Source organism: Leishmania panamensis, assembly GCF_000755165.1.
Source record: "Leishmania panamensis strain MHOM/PA/94/PSC-1 chromosome 10 sequence".
Taxonomy (NCBI): Eukaryota; Euglenozoa; class Kinetoplastea; order Trypanosomatida; family Trypanosomatidae; genus Leishmania; species Leishmania panamensis.
Genome location: NC_025855.1, coordinates 364,813 through 386,330, shown reverse-complemented (window position 1 = coordinate 386,330; position 21,518 = coordinate 364,813). Strand labels below are relative to the sequence as shown.

The window sequence follows — 21,518 nt, the reverse complement described above, 5'->3', positions numbered from 1 at the left end:
TTTTTCTGTTGTGTTTGCCACTGTTTTACTTTGGGGGGGGGGGTATTTCCGCAAAAGTTCCAGACAGGCGGCGGTGATTAAGAGCTACGCGCAGAAGAGGGGAGGAAGGAAGGGTGTTTGTGCAGTGAGCCCAGCACCGATCCGCATCACTACACATGCACACCCATGCAGATCCTACGGGTGTCCCACACATGCCGCACAGGTGCACGCGCGTAGGAAGAGAAGGAAAGACTTCTCACGCTTAAGATGCAGCAGCGGACACACGCTGTTGCTTTCTCTCTCTCTCTCTCTCTCTCTTTCTCGGTCTGTGTGTATCTGGGTTGGCGCGCTGTGTTTTCCTTCGGCATTAACCAGACCATCGAGGTCGATCAAGCCTCCTCCGGCTTCTCTCTCTCTCTCTCTGCTCGTGCTCTCGCTGATGTCACTATCAGTACCACCGGCATCACTCTTTGCTCTTCTTCGGTCTTTCTCATCCCTCGTGCGTCGAATGCTGCTGCCTCACCCGTGAGGGCACCTCGAGTGGGTCAGTGCCTCTACCTCTCTCCACATGCTCCATTCCATCGTCGCCCCTCTCTCTGTGCTCCCCTCTTCTTTCTTTGCCTGACCTGCGGGGCGGAACAACGACAATGCTCAACGCGAGTGCTCACACCGTGAGGTATTCGAGCTGCTGTTGTTTTTTCGCTTCCGTCGCCCCTACGTTAGCTGGATCGGTCGTCGCTTCCCTCCCCCTGATCCAACCCAACAAAACTGCAAGCACCCACCTGCGACTTGTCCTCACGCCAGCTGCCAGAACGCCGTCATCCGCGGCGAACACTTCGGCAGCGACACCCGCTATACACCAACGCATTCACCTTCCTTTTCGTCCAAATTCAGAAACATACTCGCTCCGCCATTGCCCACACATGCTGTTCCTCAAAGGGGCCTCTGTCAAGGATGGTGGGGAGAGCACCGTCCGTCGCTTGTGGGGCTTCACGAAGTCGTATGTGAAACATGTCGGCCACGCCTACCTCGAGTTCTTCGGACCCCTGCTGCTGCTTGTCGCGGTAAACATGGCGGTAGAGACGCACGACAATGAGCGCTTCGGTCTCGGCTGGCTGTACTGCACCAGTCTAAAGGATGACCGCGTGCGCGAGGAGAAGTTCCCCTCTTACGAGCCGTGCAGCGCGGCTCAGCGCCGCCGCAGCGAGGCCGCTAACGCTGTCGAGTACGCGGCAGCAACCGTCTAAGGTATCAGTAATAAGGAGGCATATGGGCGAGTGGGTCGGAGGGAAGCGCAGGTCAGCGCCGGAGGAGGAGTATTGTTGATGCTGTAGGGGTGTTCTCTGCCTCCATCTCTTCGCACGCTCTCCGCCACGAACATCACAACCGCCAACCTGCCGCCCGCCGGCGTTTCGCTCCGTTTCATCAGTCGGGCTCATCCAAGGCGCTGCTGTTGACTTGATCGGCCGTGCTCGGCGTGAGTCACACGACTGCCACTGGTGCGAATGCTCTCGCACTTGGTGTGTGTGTGTGTGTGTGCCGCTGTAGAGCTTCATTTATGGGCGGCTACTCCCTTCTCCGACTTCTCCTCACCGCTCCTCACTCCTCATGACACTAGCTACGCTGTACGAGGGAGAAAGAGAGAGCGCACGCGGTGGGTGGGGAGACGGACCGCGACCCGCCTTCACACCTCCCCCTTTTCCCTGCGAATTCGCCCATACATCGCCCTCTCCTTCGGCGCGCCTGTTGGTGCGTGCGTACGTACACTCTTTTTTTCCCCCAACGTGTGTCCGTTCAGCCGTAGTGCGTCAGCTCAACTCCTCCACTGAATATCCGGCCTGCCTCTCGGGCCCTATCGCGGGGGCGAAGCAGCCGTGGACGCACGCGTTACAGCAATGCGCTGACTCAGTCATCCGCGCGCGGCCCCTGCCTCAAGCTCTGCCCGCTCCCGCTGCGCAGCTCGCCTCACAGCCGCTCCCATCATGCCGGGTGCGACACATTCGAGCCACGCTGACACTCTGCCCATCACATGGATAATGCAAACGTGCTCGCTGTTGCAGGTCTCTCCGGCGCAGCGCCGCTCAGTAGTTGGCCGCCGATACCAGAAGTGGCTCAGCACTGGCAGGGATGGGAGGGGGGCTGCCTGGCTTCCCCACACGGAGTGGAGGCACTGGGGTCCTGTGGTGCCACGCGCTGCGGTGTGCCCACCCCCCTCCTCCTCCCTCCCTGTCAAGGAGGGTTTTTGCTTGTGTTACTGTAAGAGAAAAGGAGAAGAAAAAGCGAACACAGTTGCGGTGCAGCTGTGCACTCGAGATGCAACGCTCTCTCGCCCTGTCTTTCTCTCTCCCTCGCACCGTTGGAGCCTTTTGATAACGACAACAAAATTGCAATGAAAGGCGGCGCGGCCTTCTTAGGGAAACACACCGTCTCACACTGCCCTCTTCTCCCTCCCACTTTAAGAGGGATCCGTCATGTTCATCTCCCTCCCCATGAATACGTGGGTGTGTGGGTGTGCGTATCTCCAACACACATTCTCTCTCTCCCTTTTCTGGTCTCTCTTTCTCGCGCGCGCATCTCACTTGCATCCACTGCTCTTTGGCACCCCTCCCCCTCCCCCCCCCCAGACCTCTCGAGACCTCTCTTGACTGTGTAGGAAAATCGACCTCACCCCCCCTCCTCCTCCTCCTCCTCCTCCTTACGCTTTCCGCCACCATCGCTGCGGTAATTGCCGCCTTCAAGAGCACGCACTGTTTGTTTCTTATTTCCCCCCTCCCCCCTGTGTGTGTGTGTGGGTGTGGGTGTGGGTGTAGTCCGTGCGCGCGTGTACCTTTGGGCCTATCGCTCTGTGTAGTTGTGAGAGCGGTAGAGCCACACACACACACACGCCTCTTTCCCCATCTCCCTCCCCCTTCACCTTTGTTGCTCCTTCAAGTGCGCAGGTGTCGCTGCATAAGTGCTCTGCTGGCTGGCTGGCTGCACACACACACACACCGCAGACGTGTGTGGGTTTAAGTAAAAGGTGAGAGAGAAGCGAGAGAAAGCGAGACGACAGTCTCATACATACTGGACGCGAAGAGCACACGACCACGCGCGTACCACACCGAGCGTGGCATTGGGGCATTTCCTCCACCACCACCCCACCATCGGTACGCCGCTACTGTTGTTGCCCCTTTTTCCCTACCCCCTTATAACGCCCGCAGGGCTCTTTCCTCTTCCTCCCGTCCTTTGCTTCCTGCTGATCCTCTTTCCCCACTCTCCGAACCCCTCTCTCTCTCCCGGCCCCTACACGTCTTGCTGCTCCAGTTGTTGTGGACGTAACCGAAGCCACCTGTGGAAACGTCTCTCTGTGTAGCTGTGTGTGCCTCGTTCTGCCTGGTCACCCCCCCTCCCCCCTCTCCCCGCGGGTCCTCAAAACGGTGTAGGCTCTTAAGCTGCTTTGATCTCTTCTTTGCTTTTCTTTCCCCCCCCCTCATCGGCCTCTCTCGCGGTGCGTGGCGGCAATCGCAGTGGTGGCGCTTTGGCTGCGATGCTTACTGTTGTGCCTCGCACTCTTTGGTCTCCCACGCAGCCCCTCCAATCCCCCTTCACCCCCCTCGACTTCTCTTGACAGCTCCATTGACTCGAACTCGCTCCATTCTCTCTCTCTCTATTGATACGCACAAAACACAACACCGGCGACACATCAAGATGGACCACAGTAGTGCAGATCGGAGGATCGACTTCCAACCCTCGTCGCCGTCGTCCCAGGCGAACGTGTCCGACTCAGTGTCGGTGAGCACTCCACTCAGCCCACACACCGGCAGTCTCCGTGCACGTCGTTTTCCATCACAGCGCATGGTGTGTCCTGACGGAAATCACCACCACCGCAGCCACAGCGGCGCTCCTGGCAGCACCGGCGGCGGCATCGTGGCACTTGCGCGGCTGGAAAATCAGGAGCTCTTTGGGTCCTATCCTGCGTTCCCGACCCTGCAGCACCGCCACCACAGCGACCCAATTGTATCCGTCCTGGCCCGGCCAAGCTTGGACTCGATAGCTGACCTTTTATCAAGCACCTCCCCCACCTCGCAGGCGCTGGCCATGGGCCCTTCCTTCTGCACCGGTAGAGACAGCCTCACGGTGCAAGACTACTGCACCCTTCAGAACCAGCACTCACTGTCGAAGGGCGTGGCCATCGTCTACTCGCCGGCCTCCTCGCCCAGCGACCTGTACTCGCGCGGGGCGGACCACGTCAGCCTCCGCGGCATCTCCGCTACGGAGGAGGATGCGAACGAGGATCGCGTGCAGGTGCGTGTCGAGGGCTACTACGAGAACAACGGCGTCGGTGTGCTGATCCCCAACGACCTGCCGCGAAGCACGTTGCTCTACGTCCTTACCGCCTCCGACGGTCGTGATTTGATGTTCAAACTCATCCAGTACAGCCTGCAGCTCGCCATCTGCCTCCTGAAGACGTCGTCTCTATTCTCGCCCGAGGTGCAAGTGCTCATGGGCCAGATAGCGGAGCGGCTTTACCGCAACTATAACACGATCCGCCACGGTCGCAGCCTGTTCAAGATGGGTCGCGGCCTGCTCAACCTCTTCACACTGCAGGCTGTATGTGAGCGAATGTGGATGAAGTACGAGAGCAGCATCGCACGCGCCACGTGTGCCGTCATGTTGCCCGTCGTGTCGCGCCTGGAGCGAGGGTTGATTCTAATGGGGGCCTCGTCATTGTGGGGACAGTGTCTCTCGGGTCGACTGCTGCGCTGGGCGCAAGCTGCCCAGGCTACACAGGGGCAGAGCCGCGGCGAGGTGCCCGAGGACTCAATGGTGGCGGACTGCCGCATTCAGCAACGTATGCGTGAGCAGCCATCCAAGTCGCCGGCAAAGGACACGCTGCTGGCAGACAAGATGTGCACACACGCCTCTGAGGTGGAGAAGGCCGCGCAGGCTGCCGGCGGGAGTTTCACTGAGCTGAAGTCCTGCAGTGGCAGCACCAGCTTGACGCCGCAGAAAGCAACTGACTATGCGGGCGACGCCGTTAGTAGCGGCGGTGCGGAGATGTTGCAGCCCGTGTTCCCATGCACAGCGGGGGTGGGTACTCGGACAAACATCTTCAGGGAACGCCCTGAGCAGCAGTCCCCCGCCACGGGCGTGAGTGAGCTGCCGCTGCCTCCGAGCGTGTCGTTCCGCAGCCTGTCGGCAGAGGCTGGTGCGGCGGACGACTGGGGCGGACGGACACCCAAAACCGCCACGGCAGCTCCAACGCCGATCGCGGGAAGTAAATGTGACTCCACTGGCCCTCGGGCGCTACCACGTGTGGCCTCCGACCCCGCTGTCAACTCCGCCTTCACGACGTCCTCAGGCGAGGAGGACATCGTCGAGCCGCACGACACGGATAATCTGACTCTCATTCGCGAGCCCGTCCACCGGCAGCACCAGCGGCACGGCCTGACGCCGTCCGCCACCGCCGACGCGGCAACCAACGCACTCAGCCCCGCGACGGAAGACTGGGTCGACAAAGCAGGTCGCAAAACGTTACTACGCCCGCTGAAGCGGCCCTCGAACAACGGCACCCCCGCCCATACCGCTAACAGCAGCGTCACGAGCGGCGACGTGGGCGATCACCTCCATGGGGGTGCAGAGAACAGTATCACTCATAAAAGCACGCCATTGATGCCTGCGCCGCGCTCGCCGTCGTACGAATCTATGTCAAGTCAGCTGATGACGGAGCTGGTGAGTGGTGATTGTTTGACACCTGGGGACGGCCCACTGTCGGTGCCGAACAACTGGCGCATGGCCTGTGCACCAACCGTGCCGCCGAGTCACTCTGACGAGCCTGTCGCATCCCCGGTACTGCCTTACTCCTCTGTTGATTTGCTGTCGCCGCTGAAGCCAGCCGGGCTGTCCTGTACAGCTGCATCTCCGTCCGAAGTGACAACGAAGCCGGATGGCACCACGAACTCTACCTCCAGAGTCGAGAGCGCCGACATGCAGCCGCCGCCACCACCACCGTTGTCATCTGCAGCTGGCGGGTCCACGAGCACGCAGGCTGTCCTGGCGTCGTCGGTCGATGGCACGCAGCAGGAAAGCCAGCGGGAGTGCAGCACCGCGACGGCGATTCACGATACTGAGCGGAATGGTCATCACTCATCATCCTTGCGCAATCACTGGGCAGCCTTCATGCTTGCCTCCACGCCACCAGCGACTGCCGTGCTGTGTACCTCAGTATTGCCCATGACGACGTCCACTAGAGCCTCCTCCATCTCCAACGACGTCCCACCGCTGCCAGTGGAAAAGTACTGCAGGGAGAGTGACCTTAGCATTCTCTCCACCAGCACGGTGACCGGCTTCCACGAGTACAAGGACAACCATATCGGCGCGCTCTCGACGTGGCTGAGGGAGTTGCAGCCGGCGTCTACAGCGTTGCCAGCGCGGTGGCGCAAGGGTGTGTTGCAGTTTAATTCGGCGCTCATGGCGCTTCTCGGCTTCCGCAATTTGGCTGCAGCGTGTCGGCGATTCCTGCGCGACGCCACCCTTATCTCCACAGAACACTTCACCACCTTCACGTTCATCGAGGCGCACCGCCGAGTCATCACCCTCATCATCAACCGCTGCTGGCTCGTGGTGTCTATCATCGACCTGCTGCTCAATACGGTGCGACTGCTGCAGCCGGGCTGGGTCAAGTATACGACAGCACGGCAGAACATACACTGCCGGTGTGGCTGCAGCGGCGACGACGACCCGGAAGACAGGGTCTGGCGCATGCATGGCTTCATTGCACGGCGCAAGACGAACCTCTTTTTCCCTCCGCTGGACCTCGACTACGGTGCGCCGTTTGTATCGAGCCTCGCCTATGTGGAGGCGGCGGATCCGGCAAGGATGATGCCGGCCTGCAGTCGTTGTGGATTTCTCTACCGCGAAATCTTCTCCGAGTCGGATCAAGGAGAGGAGGCAGAGGAGGCCGACGCAAGTGGCGGTATGCCGGTGTCACCGTCACACACGCTCGCCGTGACGTCGAAGGCAGAAGCCAATACATCGTTCGTCCAGCACACAGCGGCGGCGCCGACCACTGCTGCATCGCTCAGCGAGGATGGTCACACAGAGGAAACCCGCCGTTCCCCGACAAGGGTGGCTCTCGGTTCACCAGGTCTGATAGAGCGCGAGAAGCCGCGTTGGGTTCAGCTGTACAACGATGAGGTCATGAGGGTTGAGTCACAGCAGCAGCAGCAACGCCTTCGTAGCCCTGGCGCGCGGTGGGAAGCGCAAAACCCCAGCGATGAGGCGCACCAAAACTCGCCTGTGGAGCAGCTGGTGAATCGCCGCAACAGTCATGCGGTGAAGACCTCCGTCGGCGACGGACAGCCAGCAGACGAGATGCATCAGCGGCGCAAGAGCGGTGCGGCTCACAAGCGAGCAGCTGAGTCCTCGGCTGGCATACTCTTGGTTCCGTGGGTCATGCGAAAGTTCTTCGACTATGTGTGGCTTCTGCGCGTGCACCCGAACCTGACATCGACAGTTCTGCTGGAGGCTCGTTGCATCGCCGAGCTGTACCTCGCCTACAAGTACTGCTTTGGCAAATTTGAATCCTTTAGGTCTGATGCCCCGCTGAGCGCTATCCTCTACCCGTACGGTGCCTTGGCAGGCATGGTGAGTGCCTCCGTGGGGCTGCTGCGCGTCATTGAAAGCGCGCCGGCCTCGTAAAGCGAAGCGCTGGAATCCGGGGAAGTGTACTTGTGCAGACAGGGGAAGGGCGGAGGCGAAGAGGCCGCCTGGAGTGGAGATGCAGATTCCCTGGAGCACCTGGATAGCAGCTGGTGATTGAGCATGTTTCTGTCGTTGTGAAGGGAAAGGGACCTGCAGTAGCTGTGACGATGGTCTGTCTTGGCGTGTGTGTGTGGGTGGGTGTGTGCCTGTGCTTGGGCAGCTCTACAGCTCACCTCTCGAGAAGGACAGTAGACACGCTTGCGGCGCTCTCAGCACAGTTGCATTGACGCCCGTATGTAATGGGGATACGGGGGTTGGTGCACCGCACAGCAGAAGCGAGAGTGTGTTTGGGTGGAGCCGACGCAGACTCGAATAGGGCGAGCTGATAGATAAGGATGAGGATGAGGATGGGGAGGATTACGGTGCATTAGCGAGGACTGTCATCGTCGCCCCTACACACACACACGCGCGCGCGCGGAATGCGTCCACGTCAAGCACAAACCGCTAACTTTGGGGGAAAACACACACACACACAGTGAAAACAAAGCAGCCCTCCTCCCCCTCCTCCCCCTCCCCCCACTCACCCGCACACACCCACCGTTCCTCGACACAGGCAGTCCTGTACACAGACGGGCCCCTCATCTGTGGCCGCGTGCAAGCGTCGCTGTGGGAGTGTTTGCCTGTGCTGTATGGAGTGTGGGGTGTGGAGCGAAAGGGACGAAAAGAGAGGAAGAGGGTGACAAGAACGATGACAGGAACTGGGGAACAATGCCGACACCCCAAATTAACGGTTAAGAACACCATCCTGATCATCTGAGTCATGCGTCTCCCTTCCTCCCTCCTCCCTTCCCGCCCCCCCCCCTCTCTCTCTCTCTCTCTCCGTGCATTCTATTGCCATTGTGTCAGTGCTCTGAGTGTGTACACGGCGTGCGCTTAACGAGGCCACCCTCCCTCCGTGAAAGGTAAAGGCTACGAGAGAGGAGTGCCCGAAGCGCACCAGCGCAAACGTATCGGGAGGATACTAAAACGTTGGTGGTTGGGGTATCTTGGCACTGCTCGCCAAACACTAACCAGTCCATCTCTCTCTCTCCACTCCCCCCCCCTCCCTCCCCTGTTCTCTGAGTCCTTATGCCCACATCTCCCCCTTTCTCTAGCACTGCCTACGCATTGAAGATGCGACTGTAGAGAAGTCGGGAGGGAGGGAGTCGCGACCCCGCCTTGCCCCCCATCTATGTTTGTGTGCGTGTTCATTCTACTGATAAGCCAAGGAAAAATGAACTTAACGCTAATGGTGGGGTCCACGGGGAGGGAGCACGTACCGCTACTGTGGCTCGCGCCAACCTCCTCCTCCTCCCCGCCCCCCCCCCCCCAATTCAAACCCTTGTCTCTCCACCGAGGTGTCCATCCGTGTCTTGCTGAGCACGCATTGGCATGATGCTCTCACTCACTCACTCTCTTCCTTTTCTAGAAGTTGTCTTCCCGTTGCCTGCCTACCTCCACTTCACGCTTGCCACCACACCGCCGCCTCCTCCTTGGCTCCTCCTGCCTTGCGCATTCAAACACACACACACACACACACACACACACACAGACACACACACACACAGACAGAGAGACCCTATACGTGTGAACTTAGACGCACACGTCCACACAGAAGGGGAATCACCTCAGACTCTACCCGCTCTTGCCTGTGTGTCCGTGCCTGTGCTTGTGCGCCTCTCCTTTACTCTTTTCCCCCTCCCTCCCTCCCTCCCTCCTCCTCCTCCTCCTCCTTGCTGTTGTTCCTTTCGAGCGCTGTCTCTCTCTCCCTTGTGCCTCCGTGGGCACATTAGCCGTGTGGGGAGTCTCTGCTTCAACCGTTGTCGCAGTTGTGGCGCAATTAGCTCAGCTGCCAAAGACGCCAACATATTAAATGGGTCCTTTTCTTTGACTTTGGGCTTGTGTGTCTGTATGGGATAAAAAAATAAACGAGAGCAGCTCTCACCGCGTCGACCGCTGCCACCCTCGAACTTCCGTTACAGCCGCCGCTCCGCTCGCCCCGCTCTACTCCATCTCTCTCTCTATCTCTCGCACTGTTAGTATGCGTGTGTGACTTCATTAAGCCCCGCTGCCCCCCATCCCTCCCGTTCGGTGCGGCTGTACGCCGCACGGGCAGCCTCTTTACGTTCTTATGAGTTGACGCTCTGCTCCCTTCCCCTCCCCCCTCCCTTTCTGTGCTTTGAGCTGTTTCCTCTTCTTGCATGTAAATCCCCCGTCATCCCTCCCTCCTCCTCGCCTACCCTACCCCACCCATAGCTGTGTCCTCTCGTTCTCTTTCAAACTGCCTCCTGTCCGCGGTAACGAGACCGACTGAGCGGGCCTCTGTGGAGGGGACGCACGTGTGTGTGTGTGGGTGTGGGGGGGTGTGGGTGTGCTGCTGCGGCGGCGGCGGCTAGTAGGGAAGAAGAGTGTCCAGCAATTTTGTTTTCTTGTCGTTGAGGCTGCTCAGGAAGAGCCCCACCACCCCCCTCCCCCTCCCCCTTGGCAACTCTCTTTTCTGAGCCCTTCTCTTGCTCGCCTTTGTATATAGACAGCCTCGGCTACATTGCCCGCTCAAAGAAGCGCACCGCTACGTGCCGTGCGCGAAGTGCTGTTGGCCTGCCGGGAAATCTGCCTCAGTGTTTCTTCTCCCTCTCTCCCTCTCTCTATATATATTACCCCCCCCCCTCTCTCTATCCTTTTTGTGCGCCGAATTCGCCTACTTTGTGTGTCCATACTGCTCCTTCTCCGGTTAAGGAGAGGGAGGGTGTGGCTTGCAGTAGCTTTGGATTGTATGCGTGTGTGTGGGTGTGGACTGACTGGCCACCACAAGCCTCAACCCACCCCCACCCTTCCCTCCCTCCTTCCCTTGTTGCTTGCAGACGCAGCCGCGTACGCCACCGTTGTATTGGCAAGAACGTCTCGCAACGTTTGTATTCTGCGCTCTCTCTCTCTCTCCCCCTCCCCGTAATCCCCGTGGCGGCTCGCCAAGATGTTCTTCGATGTGGTCGATATGACCACGGCGTACATTCAGTACATCACGCTGTTGCTGAACTTGTCCCCCGAGTCACTCCCATCCTTCTACAGGGAGCCTTTTGTAGTCATTCGGTACGCGGTCTTTGACCCGTATCGGAAGGTGGAGGAGGTGCAGCGGTATAATAATCCCCTCCGTGTTGACCTGCCAGACTGGCTCCCACTGGACATTCGGCTGCAGTACGTCTGCGTCGCCGTCATAGGGCCACTGGCTCTGTCAACCGTCGGACTGCTGCTCGTGTACGGCAAGCCCGCCTACTTGTGGTTCGTGTGCCTCCTCTCCACCCTCTTCATGTTTCTCTTCGGCTTCATCGTGCTGGCAAACATGGCCGACCTCACCTTTCCTGGATCGTCGCTGCCGCCCAAGTCGACCCTCAGCAGTCTTGGAGGCGTGGGTCTGCCACTCTTTGTGCTACTGCTAGCCGTGGGTCTTGTTAGCATGGGTCGCGCCCGTCTGCGGCACCTGCGCAGGGACGCGGTGGAGCTGGAGAAGCTCATCGACGAGGAGCGACAGCGACGGGAGAGCCTGCCCATCACGCAGCAACTGGTGGACCGCCAGGGGATTGACCTTGTCGCCGTGGCAGCGGAGCGGGTCCATGCCAAGCGCCGCGAGTACCGCATCACCCACCTCGATGCTGAGGATGTGCTGTGGCAGGGTGCGTTTGCGTTGTTGCTGTTGATGGGGAGTCTTGTGCTGCTTGGCGCGATACCAATTCCAGCAATGCATTATATGCAGCAGAGTATCGTCTTCAAAGTACTCGGAAGCATCACGGCTGTGCTCTTCGCCTTCGCGACGGTATGGTGGACCATGAGCCTCTTCACGAAAGGGCGCCAGTACCTGTACGTGTGCAGCACTGCCTTCGACCTCCGCGCACTCAGCCTCATCATGGTGGTGGCCTCCTTGCTCTACATTAGCGTCGTCACCCACTTCATTTCGATCGTCTACTGCATGCCGCTGACCTGCGAGGCTGGATCACGAATGCCGCACTCCGCCTCCCTCTTTCCGCCGCTCTCCTACGCGACGGACGGAAACAACATCAGCGACGACTTGTCGGTTGCCCGGTGCCTGTCGTGCGACTTTCACAGCTACCCGCAGAAGTGCTCCACTGCCCTCCAGGAGAACCTGTGCGCCACGTCGCATCAGCAGTCCCGACTTGTCTACGACACCCGCGTGCCATGCGACAGCATGGACGGCTTTTACATCGCAAGCGGCATCTTGGTGTTTACGTTCTACATTCTCTTTCTGCCCTACTTGCAGTTCTACGTTGCGCAGTACGGTGTACGTATGCTGCAGGACGCTTACCCGCTAGAGCAGCGCTACCATGACGTCTTCACCCCTGAGGAACTGTACCTACAGAAGGTGCTGTTCTCTGACAATAGCGCCGCCTTCGCCTACCGCGCCTACAAGCCGCAGTTCCGCTTCTACCGACTCTCCTTCTTACTGCAGAAAATTATCCTCGGCATCGTTGGCTGCGTCATGCAACGCGGCCAGCAGCGACGTATTGCTTGGGTCGGCATGTTGTTCTTCCTGGTAGTCCCGCTCATCGCGCTGAGCTGTGCCGTGTACCTGCAGCCGTTCTCGCGGCCCACCGAGGCCATCTACTTCCCCTCGCTGCAAGCAATGGTAAGCGTGTGCAGTCTCGTATTCCTTGCCGCCTGGCACTTCGGCAGCGCGGCCGTCCCGCTTGCCGTGTGGATTATTCTTCCGCTTGCCCTCGTCGGCGTGCCTGCGATAACGCTGGGTGTCGGCACGGTGCTGTCGCTGCGTGAGGAACGTCGCTGGAGCGATATGCTGGAGAAGAGACTTGCGCAGGGAGTGACGGTGGCCTACGCGAGACCGGGTGCGTCCGTGCAGCAAGCGCAGAGCAGCAATCCACCTCAGCCCAAACCGCGCGTCGGTCTGGTTGCTGGCATCATGGAGGCAGCGACGCGTAACAGCGACGCTGGGGTCGGAGACAGCGACACGAAGCAGCGGCCGTCTCGGGAGACAAGAGACGCGAAGAAGCCGGCGGAAGACAGTGATGGCGAAGAATTGTGGCAATGCGGCCCTGGCGACGGTTCACGGAGCCTGATCACCTTCAGCGACATGCCTCTGGCGTCGGCAGCCGCAGCAGGTATCGCCGCGGCCACAGATGCAAGGGTGGCGGCACTCCCGCAGCACGACAACCCCGATAGCGATTTGCTTAGCCGACGAAGCGCAGCCATGACGTTGAGCCCCGCTTTCCTGACGGCTCTTCATCAGAAACCGGGGGCAGAGAAGTCCCCATCACGACGGCTACCGGCATCCTCGTCCCCCATGGAGTACGCGCGCTGCCCTTCGCTGAGTCGTGACAAGACGACGCTGGCACCTACGTTCCTCCTGAGTACTCCTACCACGCTTTCTACCCACACCTCCATAAGGACGCAGAGCGCCCGTACCCGTCAAGGACTATCAGCGCTCCTTCAGGCACGGACGTGGTGGGGTTCCCTCAAGGCGTTCAGCCTGATCGCTGTCGAGACGGTGGCAGCGCCGTTTCTTCTCTTCCGCCACCGCAATCAGCTGCACTGCCACGATGTTGGCAGGGACGACAAGCGGGGCGACGAGATGGTGAGCATTCGCGGTAGTGATTGGGGCGCATCCATGCCCGCAGCAGTGGGACCATGCGCCGAGCCTAAAGGGCAACAGCAGCGTCGCTCGGTTATTGTGGGGAAACCCTCCCTTATCATGAGCCTGGCATCGCTCTTCCAGTGCGCTGGGCGGTCCTCAGCGGCGAATCCTGCTGTGGTAAACGCTGGTCATCGTGGCAGCAGTGCTTCCTCTGACCAGCCAACAGGTTGCGCCTCAGAGAAGCCAAGGCGGCGTCGGAGGGCCTCGCTCCAGCCACATCAGCAGAGCGCTACGCACAGCACCAGAGCCGCGCGTGAGGATGCGGGAAGCGGCGCTGCAGGCGCGCTCCGCGACAGCCTCCCTGCCTTGGCCCCTCCAGCGGTCGCGAACACGGCGCCTGCATGGCCAGCGAGCGGGCGGCAGCGAAGGCGACATAGCGCATCCTTTCTAGTCTCTTCTTTCTGCGCTCAGCTAGTTCAGTTGTGGCCTGGGCAGCCACCGCGAGCCGTGGACAATCGGGTCGGCGTCACCGCTGGGGAGTACGCGCGGGAGGCCACGGTGGTGTTCGTTCCATCCCTCTTCTTTGCGCCGCATACGCCTGCGACGTGGCGGTTTGCAAAGGTGCTGTCTCGCATACACCACCCCGGCGGGCATCGGCGTTGGAGCAGCAAGGGCGACGCCAATGCTGCTCGTGCTCCTCACTCAGCAGCTATGGCGCGCCCCTTCTCCAGCTCTCTGACCGGTGCCCTGGTGGATGTACCGCTGCCTAGGAAGAGGACGTCATTGGGGGAGGAGGGGTCAGAGGCCTACTCGTTACCGCCGTGGGTCCCCATTTGGACCCACTTGTCTCCCAGCGACCCGGTGCCAACCGTATCCCCGTCGTTACCGAGGCACCTCGATGATCGCCCTTCAGGTGGCACGGCAAATCACGACGACGACAGCGCGCGTTCCTCCGGTTGCAGGGTAGTGCCGAGTCGCCTGCAGCAAGTGATAAGGAAGATGATGCGCTGCCTCTCATGCAGTCTCGTGCGTGGCCCACGCGCAACTGATCGTAGCAGCGGCGGAAATGGGGGTGTGGGTGAGGTACTTAGCTTCGCCGAGGTTTACGCTCGGCGGCAGGCCTGCGCCCGCGATGTCACACAAAGCGGGCTCGAGCGCCTGTGCACGGCGCAAGAGCTGCAGCGGCACCGGCACAAACGCTTCCGCAAAGCGTTCTGGGGAAACCCGACGGATGCAATGTTCGGCGTCGTCGACGTGCCAGGGAGCATGCCGCCGTGGAGTTTGTTCTGCAACGTCTCCCTACCGCCAGTAACCCCCACCGCCTTGCCAACCACAGCCCAGCGGCAGCCGCAGCAGCGGACGATGGCGTCGCTCCAGAATCAGTACTACGCCCAGCTCGTGGAAGAGCAGCAGGACGCGGACATGCCGAAAAAATCCGGTGGCACAATAAGCAACCGCAGCGCCTCGCTTGGCACAGACAGAGGCGCCGGCGCAGCTGCGGTGCGGTACCGCAAGCGGGGCGTGACCGCCGAGTCTAACTCGCCTCTCAGGTCCATGACCTGCGCATCCCTTTCTGCGGTGATGAACTTAAACTTCTCGTTGCCAGTGCACCCGGTCCGCGCGGCCGCCCGTGAGCGCCAGGCCGCCGCCGTTCTTCTTCAACAAGAGCGCAGCCAGGGGACGGTGCCTGTGTCGCTGGACACGGAGATGCGCGAACCAGATCCCGGCAAGAAGCGCAGCGGATACAAAGGAAGCAGCGGCGAGCTCAACGTCGAGGATGTGCACTACGACGGCTGCCGCAACGGCGTGTCAGTGGACCTGGATGACTCACTCCTCTCCAGCGAGGCGGGCTGCGGACAGAACGCTAGACTTGCAGGCACACTACACTGGCTGGAGAAGTGGGGACCAGTGCTGACGGAGCTGCTCTACGAAACCGCCAAGGACGATGAAAAGCACGTTGCGACAGAGAAGCGAAGAACGAGTGGCACTACTGATAGCAGCGCCAGCAGCGATACCAGAGGTAATGGCAGCTCCCCCTCGACGGACGCGGCTGCGCGAGTTAGACCGGACGCGTGGGACACGGAGAGCCAACAGCAGCGGCGATCGAAATGGGCGAGAAAGGGCTGGCTGATGCGACTGCTGCCGAGCAACTGGGGTTCGACGTCGAGCAAGTCTGCACGGCCGCGTGGTGGCGACAAGGCCGGGCATCAGAAGCGGTCTTTTAACAGTGACGACCAGGTTTCGCGGAGAAGTGGCGCTCACCACAAGCCACCGCCACCCCCCTCGCTGTCTTCGATGCGCCGGCAGCCCTCCATGCTCCTCTCACTCATGACAGGCAACGTGTATTGTCAGACGAGCAAGTCTGGCACCCTCTCGGAGGCCTCCGTACCCGGCAGCGCGACGCGAGCACCGCAGGCTGCCGTCCCCGAAATCGTCCCCGGCAACAGCCGCCGCTCCTCTTCGCCGTTCTCCGTCTTTGGGGCGAACTCCTCCTCCTCAGGTGAGGGCGCGGCGTGGCCGTATAGGCAGTATCCAACCACCCTGCACACGCCCAATGGCGACTGGTTGAACAAAGCGGAGCCGGCGGTGGTGACTAAGCGGCTCAACCCCGCCTCACAGCCGCACTCGAACTCCGCAATCCCGACAGACCCACTCATTCAGCAGCTCCGCTCCCTCTACCTACTGCGAGAGCGACTGAAGGAGTCGTACTGGGAACATCGAGAGCAGCTCAAGGCTGTACAATCCTACATCGACTACGAGATCAACGAGGCGGTGCGGCGCGTGCTGAGCTTTCTCTTCATGGTGCTTGGCGTTGTCGCCACGATAGCGTTGGTCCTCGCCCTGTGCGGCATGCTGCACACGCTGGACTGGGCCTTTATTAACGGTGTGCGGCGATCCAATGGTGCGCTGCGGTATGAGCTGGCGGGGTACAGTAGTTGGGACAACTTTACGCACAACTGCTGCTGCATGGCCGCAACAGACGCAGCGGCGCGCTACCCGTACTACGCCCTGGATGTGGAGAATTGGGTCTGCGCCAACGGTATCACAAAGGAACGGGTGCGGCGTGATGGGTACGACGATCTCATCACAGACGGGTACGCGGTGCGTGCGCTCTGCGGAATGGAGTTCAAGAACAACTGCATGGTGGTGGTGGACCAGGGAGTTGCCACGCTAAAGGGCTGCGACGCCGCCGTCGTCTCTGAGAAGGCCATGCAACGGTGGTAAAGAAGAGAAATCCTCCCTATAACTAAGACGAAAAGGCGGGGGAGAGAAGAGGGCCATCTTGTTGAATAGGCAAGGAGATGCAACATGGTGCCCCCCCCTCATGCACGTGTGTGGGTGTGTAGCTAACATGCGCAATCATGTATGGAAGAGACAACAACGCCCGACACCCCGCGGCGCGTAAACAGCTCAGGCCCACACCAGCTCTCTCTCTCTCGATCTCTTGCCCTCTCCCTTATCTCCTCTCTCACTCGCCGCCCACCTCCTCCTCAACCCCGTCCGCTCTTGTGATCCACCGAAGCCTTTCCCCCCCCCCCCTCTCCACCGTTATCTAACATCAATCACATTACATTCATCTGGTGTATGCAAGACCCTCACATACACCCACCTTCCCTCCCCTCTCCTCCCCCACCGTTGTGCTCCATCTCGCTCTTCCCTCATTGCTTCTTTCTCTCTTCTTCTGTCCTCTTGCCCCTCGGCGCATAATACACATTCCATAGCAGGCAGAGGACTGAGTGATTCACAGCGCGCTCTCCTTCCTCCTCCCCATTTACACATCACTCGCAGCTCTCTCTCGATCTCTCGATCTCTTGGCAGTCCAACACACTTTCCCCTTTCTCTTTCCCGCTCCTCTCCACGGGGCACCTACCTTGCGTAGTTGCTGCACCTTTAGAAGCACCAACACAGTGAAAATGGGGTACGCTTCCGTCTGCGACACCATACTGAGCTTCTTGCGAAAGTTCTTCTCTCTGATCCTCGCCATTGCGATGGGTTTCCTTACACTGCTGTACGTCATTGGCGCTGGCGTGGTGACCACCCAGGCAAAGAGCTTCAGTAAGTCAGGCTTTGCCCATTTCCTGGGCATTATCTTCGCTATTACCTCCGCGATGGGGTATCTTATTCTGCATTTTGTCCCCCGCAAGGCGTACCGTCTTCTCTACGCCCTCACATTCATTATGCTCACAACGGTGTTCTTGGTGTCTCACTCGATGGGGCTGGCGGCGCCGGTCGTAGCCGACTGCGGCGTCGCTGGATCGCTGAACTTCACGGGCAACTACACGGGTATCGGCAGCATTGGCTCCATACTGAATGATGAAAACCAAAACGTGACGATTGGCCGCCTTGGCCAGCCGGTGGCGCAGTGCAAAGGCAACGCCCTTCTCTTTGCCGCCTCCTTCCTCAACATGTTCCTCTACGTGATTGCGCTGTTTGACGTGCAGACGGTGCTGCTGGCCCGCGTCAGGTCAAAGACCTACGGGGAGCGCTTTGTGGAGATGGGCATCAGTAACTAGAGAGAGAGTAGCGGCACGAGCAGAAGAATATACACACACACCGCAGCAGCAGCAGAAGCGATCAGAGAGAGTCCTTCGAAAGATGAGAAACAAGAAGATGTGTAAGTCCAGTGATGGAGGGGGGAGGGAGGGGCGCCTCTTCTAAAGCAGCCCGAGGTGCAGTGGAGCTGGAGGTGGTCAAGTGCGCAGAGAACAGAAGAGTGGCGGCCCCATCAAGAGCTGCCGTGCCGGACTGCAACTCCTCCTGCACACCCTGCATGCGCGGTTATATCTAAGCCTACGTGTGCCTGGTGCCTACGCGTGAGTTTTTGCAGGTACCACCATCCTTGCACAGGAGCAAAGAGGCCTAACATGGATTCATACCGGCCGACACACATGCACCTCTCGCTGGCTGTCCCCCTTTCCCCTCTCCCTCACCTTCCCCCTTCAACTTATTATGGGCCTTTGCGCATTTCTCTCTCCATCTGTCTGCACTTCAGCGTGTCAGCGTTAGCTGCTCACCCCCTTCTTTGCTTTGTCGTCTCTTTCTCCCCCTCTCTTCTTTGAGCTTATTGCTGCAATGACCACAAGCACGTGACTCTACTCGTGCGCTTGCTTGCCAGTTTTCGAAGCTTAAGGGAAAGAGCGAGGAACAGGATCGGCGCGTACGCCGCCGAGCAGGAAAGCGCATGGTCTCCTCCTCCTCCTCATCTCCCCTCCTCCCCCCCCCGCCCCCTTCTTCTTCCGCTCTCGCCCCTTGTACTTCCGGCACGTATGTGTGTGTGTGTGTTTGGAGGGAGGGAGTGTCGCAGATCCCTACCGTACCGTCGTCTCTTTTCTGTTTGTTTCTTTCGTTCGTGCTTCTCTATTTTGTCTCGCTTGCTCACTCAATCGTCGCCCTCTGCCACCACGCACACACACACACACACGCCTCCCTGCTCTTGCATGTATGGCGGGTGTGTACGGCGGCGTCTCCCTCGTGCACGTGCTCGTGGTGGGCTTTGCTCGCTAGGCATTTCGTTTGTCTCTGCTGTCGTCCTTGTCGCTGTATGGCGAGCTCGTCCGCCCCTTTAGTCTTGTGTCCTTGGCGGTTGTCGCCGAAGTCGATCCCAGTGCGACCTCTCTGTCTGTAGCACCGTTGCTCAGTCATCGTGCGGAGGGACGGCGAGGGGAAGTGGCGCAGTAGCCACGTCGACGTCTGCGCGCCCCTTAGGCGGCTCGGTCTTTTGAGGTGTCCCCGGTCTTTTTATGAGTGAAGCAGAGCGAAGCCGCAACCAAATGCGAAACAGGCACACACACACACGCATAGGTGTGCGTGGGTGTAGAGGTCCATGGCCTCTCGGATGGTCCTCTTGGTATCGTTTCAGGCAATGAAGAAAACAGCAAAAGAACGCGTGTCTAGATCGCTGTGTATGCGCGCTAGACAGCGATGGGTAGAAAGGGGAGGGAGACTGGCCGACTGTGCGCTGCTCTCCTCACCGACACTGCCAACGCCTCTGGCGGCTAGTACGGTGGGAGTCAAGTACCCCTCTGTAGTGGTTTATGAGTGACGCGCGTCCGCGCATGCCCGCCCTCGCCACCCTCCTATTTTATTTTATCTGCTCGTAAGCATGAGGCCCTGAGAGCGAGTCAGTTTGTTTCTCTTTTTGCCGAGTCTCAATGTTAGGGTAACCCGCCGCACTGTGCAGCCACCTCGCCCCCCCCCCTTACATGCTTGTGGCTCCTTAAGCCAAACCGTGGGGAATCTCTCCACCTTCCCTCATGTGTATGCGCGCTTACTGACCCTCTCTCCCCCCTCTCTGTTCGCCCTTACCACTGCCTGGCGTGATCCTGTCTCTCCCACACACTCTCGCGAGAAACCTATAGCCTTTTACGCAGCTTTCACAGCTACTCTACTCCACTACCGCATTGCTTACCTTTTCTCTCCCTCTCTCTCTCCTCATCTCAATTCTGCTCTGCACGTTCTCAATCCCGAACCACCATCGCCTCCTTTCAATTTATGGTTGTGCCCTCGCTTGCTGACTGGATTTCTATCTGAGTCTCTTTCACCTCCTCCTCCTTCCCCCTCTAGTCACTTCTAGAGACACAGGGATACGGCCCGCTGCCGTACAAGTGCGTAGGTGAGTGGCCTCTCCCCTAACATTTCCTCTCCTCCCCTTCACTTTAAAAGGAGTGTCACGCCGTGGTCGTTGTCGAACACAAACACCCCGGGAGCAGAAAGGATAAGGATTTAAGATGGAGGACACAAACCTCAGCTTCAAGATCGTCCTCATCGGCGACAGTGGCGTCGGTAAGTCGAACCTCATGACGCGGTACACGATGAGCGAGTTCAGCCAGGAAACTCCGTCCACCATTGGCGTAGAGTTCATGACGAAGAGCATCAAGATCGAGGAACGCGATGCGAAGATTCAAATTTGGGATACAGCAGGTCAGGAGCGCTTCCGCGCCATCTCGCGCTCCATCTACCACGGCGCGAAGGGTGCCATGCTGGTGTACGACATCACCAACCAGACCTCCTTCGACTCGATCCCGACGTGGCTGCAGGAGCTGCGCGTCTTTGTGCCCGTCACGTGCTGCATCTTCCTGATTGGCAACAAGTGCGATTTGGAGCACCTGCGCGTTGTAAAGAAGGAAGTGGCCGACCGCTTCGCTCGCGAGAATGGCCTATCTTTCCTCGAAACATCGGCGCTGGAGAAGACGAACGTAGACAAGGCCTTCGAGTGGCTTGCCAAGTCCGTCTACGAGGTTGTGGTCACCCCGCAGACCCGCGAGGCCGACCGCACGGTGCCGAAGCCAGGCAGGACCGTAAACATGAACCCTGGCGAGACCTCTGAGGTGAAGAAGAGTGGTGGCTGCTGCTGAGGCCGAAAGTGAATGGTGAAGATCGGAGTCTCGGACGTATGTGTGTATGTGTGTGTGTGTGCGCGCGTGTGTGTCCGTGGGCGATGTCTGACGGAGTCTCTGGTGGGAAGGACACATCATGTGTCCATGCATGCACACGAATATACGCGCATCGTTCTATACGCTGTATACGCAGTGGAGGAGTGGCGCTTATATCTGTGCTGCTGATGCGATGAATATGTGCATGTGTGTGGGTGTACGTGTGAAGCGTGGCTTTCATTTCAGCTCCGCAGCTGCGCTGTTTGTTGTTGCTTTTCTTTACGGCGTTTTTTTTATGTTTTATATTTTTGCGCGTATTCGCTTTCCCCCCCCCTCGTAAAGGCGCTCTTCTCCTCTCTCGCCCCCCCCCTTGTTGCCGGAGTGTTCGCTGTTTGCGTGTGTGCGGGTGTGGGTGTACGTGCGTTTGCTGAAAGGGCTATGTTGTCGTTGGCTGCTTGCATAGATAGAGAGAGAATGGAAAGAAGGAAGGGGAAGGGAAGGGGGGCTGCCATCTCGGGCACTACTGTCGTGTAAGCGTGCGTTAATGTGCTCTCCTCTGCTCAGCCGAGGGAAGCGGGGAGAGAAGGAATGGTGGCTTGTGGGGGTGCTCCCAGTGACCTCTAGTAGGGCTTCGCCTATGGTGCTGTCCTTTCTCTCTCTCTTCCCCTCCCCCTACCAGTGCGGTCGATTGGGCCTCTAGTGGCGTACCCTTTTTTTTTCGCTTCTATCGCGGAAGGAGTTTCTCGCTCGCTCAGTGCGCATGGGTGTGTCTGTGTGGGGGTGTCAGCATGGTGTGACTTGGAGAAGCACACTGGTCGCTTAGTAGTGAGGGCGCACTTCATGAG

The 21,518-nt window shown here is 59.4% G+C and overlaps 5 protein-coding genes across 5 annotated transcripts, besides 1 other annotated feature; all 5 read left to right on the top strand.

Moving 5' to 3' along the window:
* Window positions 1-902: 902 nt before the first annotated feature.
* LPMP_100870 (hypothetical protein) lies at window positions 903-1,226 on the top strand (the record flags this gene model as incomplete). Its single annotated transcript, XM_010698508.1, has 1 exon — window positions 903-1,226. One exon carries the CDS (start codon window positions 903-905, stop codon window positions 1,224-1,226), a length of 324 nt encoding a protein of 107 aa, XP_010696810.1.
* Window positions 1,227-1,748: 522 nt separating this feature from the next.
* Window positions 1,749-2,185: a repeat region.
* Window positions 2,186-3,666: 1,481 nt separating this feature from the next.
* LPMP_100860 (hypothetical protein) lies at window positions 3,667-7,659 on the top strand (the record flags this gene model as incomplete). Its single annotated transcript, XM_010698507.1, has 1 exon — window positions 3,667-7,659. One exon carries the CDS (start codon window positions 3,667-3,669, stop codon window positions 7,657-7,659), a length of 3,993 nt encoding a protein of 1,330 aa, XP_010696809.1.
* A 3,013-nt stretch (window positions 7,660-10,672) lies between these two features.
* LPMP_100850 (hypothetical protein) lies at window positions 10,673-16,525 on the top strand (the record flags this gene model as incomplete). The annotated part of the gene is made up of 1 exon (XM_010698506.1): window positions 10,673-16,525. The coding sequence occupies one exon, from the start codon at window positions 10,673-10,675 to the stop codon at window positions 16,523-16,525; it is 5,853 nt and encodes a 1,950-aa protein (XP_010696808.1).
* A 689-nt stretch (window positions 16,526-17,214) lies between these two features.
* LPMP_100840 (hypothetical protein) lies at window positions 17,215-17,814 on the top strand (the record flags this gene model as incomplete). The annotated part of the gene is made up of 1 exon (XM_010698505.1): window positions 17,215-17,814. The coding sequence occupies one exon, from the start codon at window positions 17,215-17,217 to the stop codon at window positions 17,812-17,814; it is 600 nt and encodes a 199-aa protein (XP_010696807.1).
* Window positions 17,815-20,028: 2,214 nt separating this feature from the next.
* RAB11 (small GTP-binding protein Rab11, putative) lies at window positions 20,029-20,655 on the top strand (the record flags this gene model as incomplete). Its single annotated transcript, XM_010698504.1, has 1 exon — window positions 20,029-20,655. The coding sequence occupies one exon, from the start codon at window positions 20,029-20,031 to the stop codon at window positions 20,653-20,655; it is 627 nt and encodes a 208-aa protein (XP_010696806.1).
* Between the last annotated feature and the right edge of the window lie 863 nt (window positions 20,656-21,518).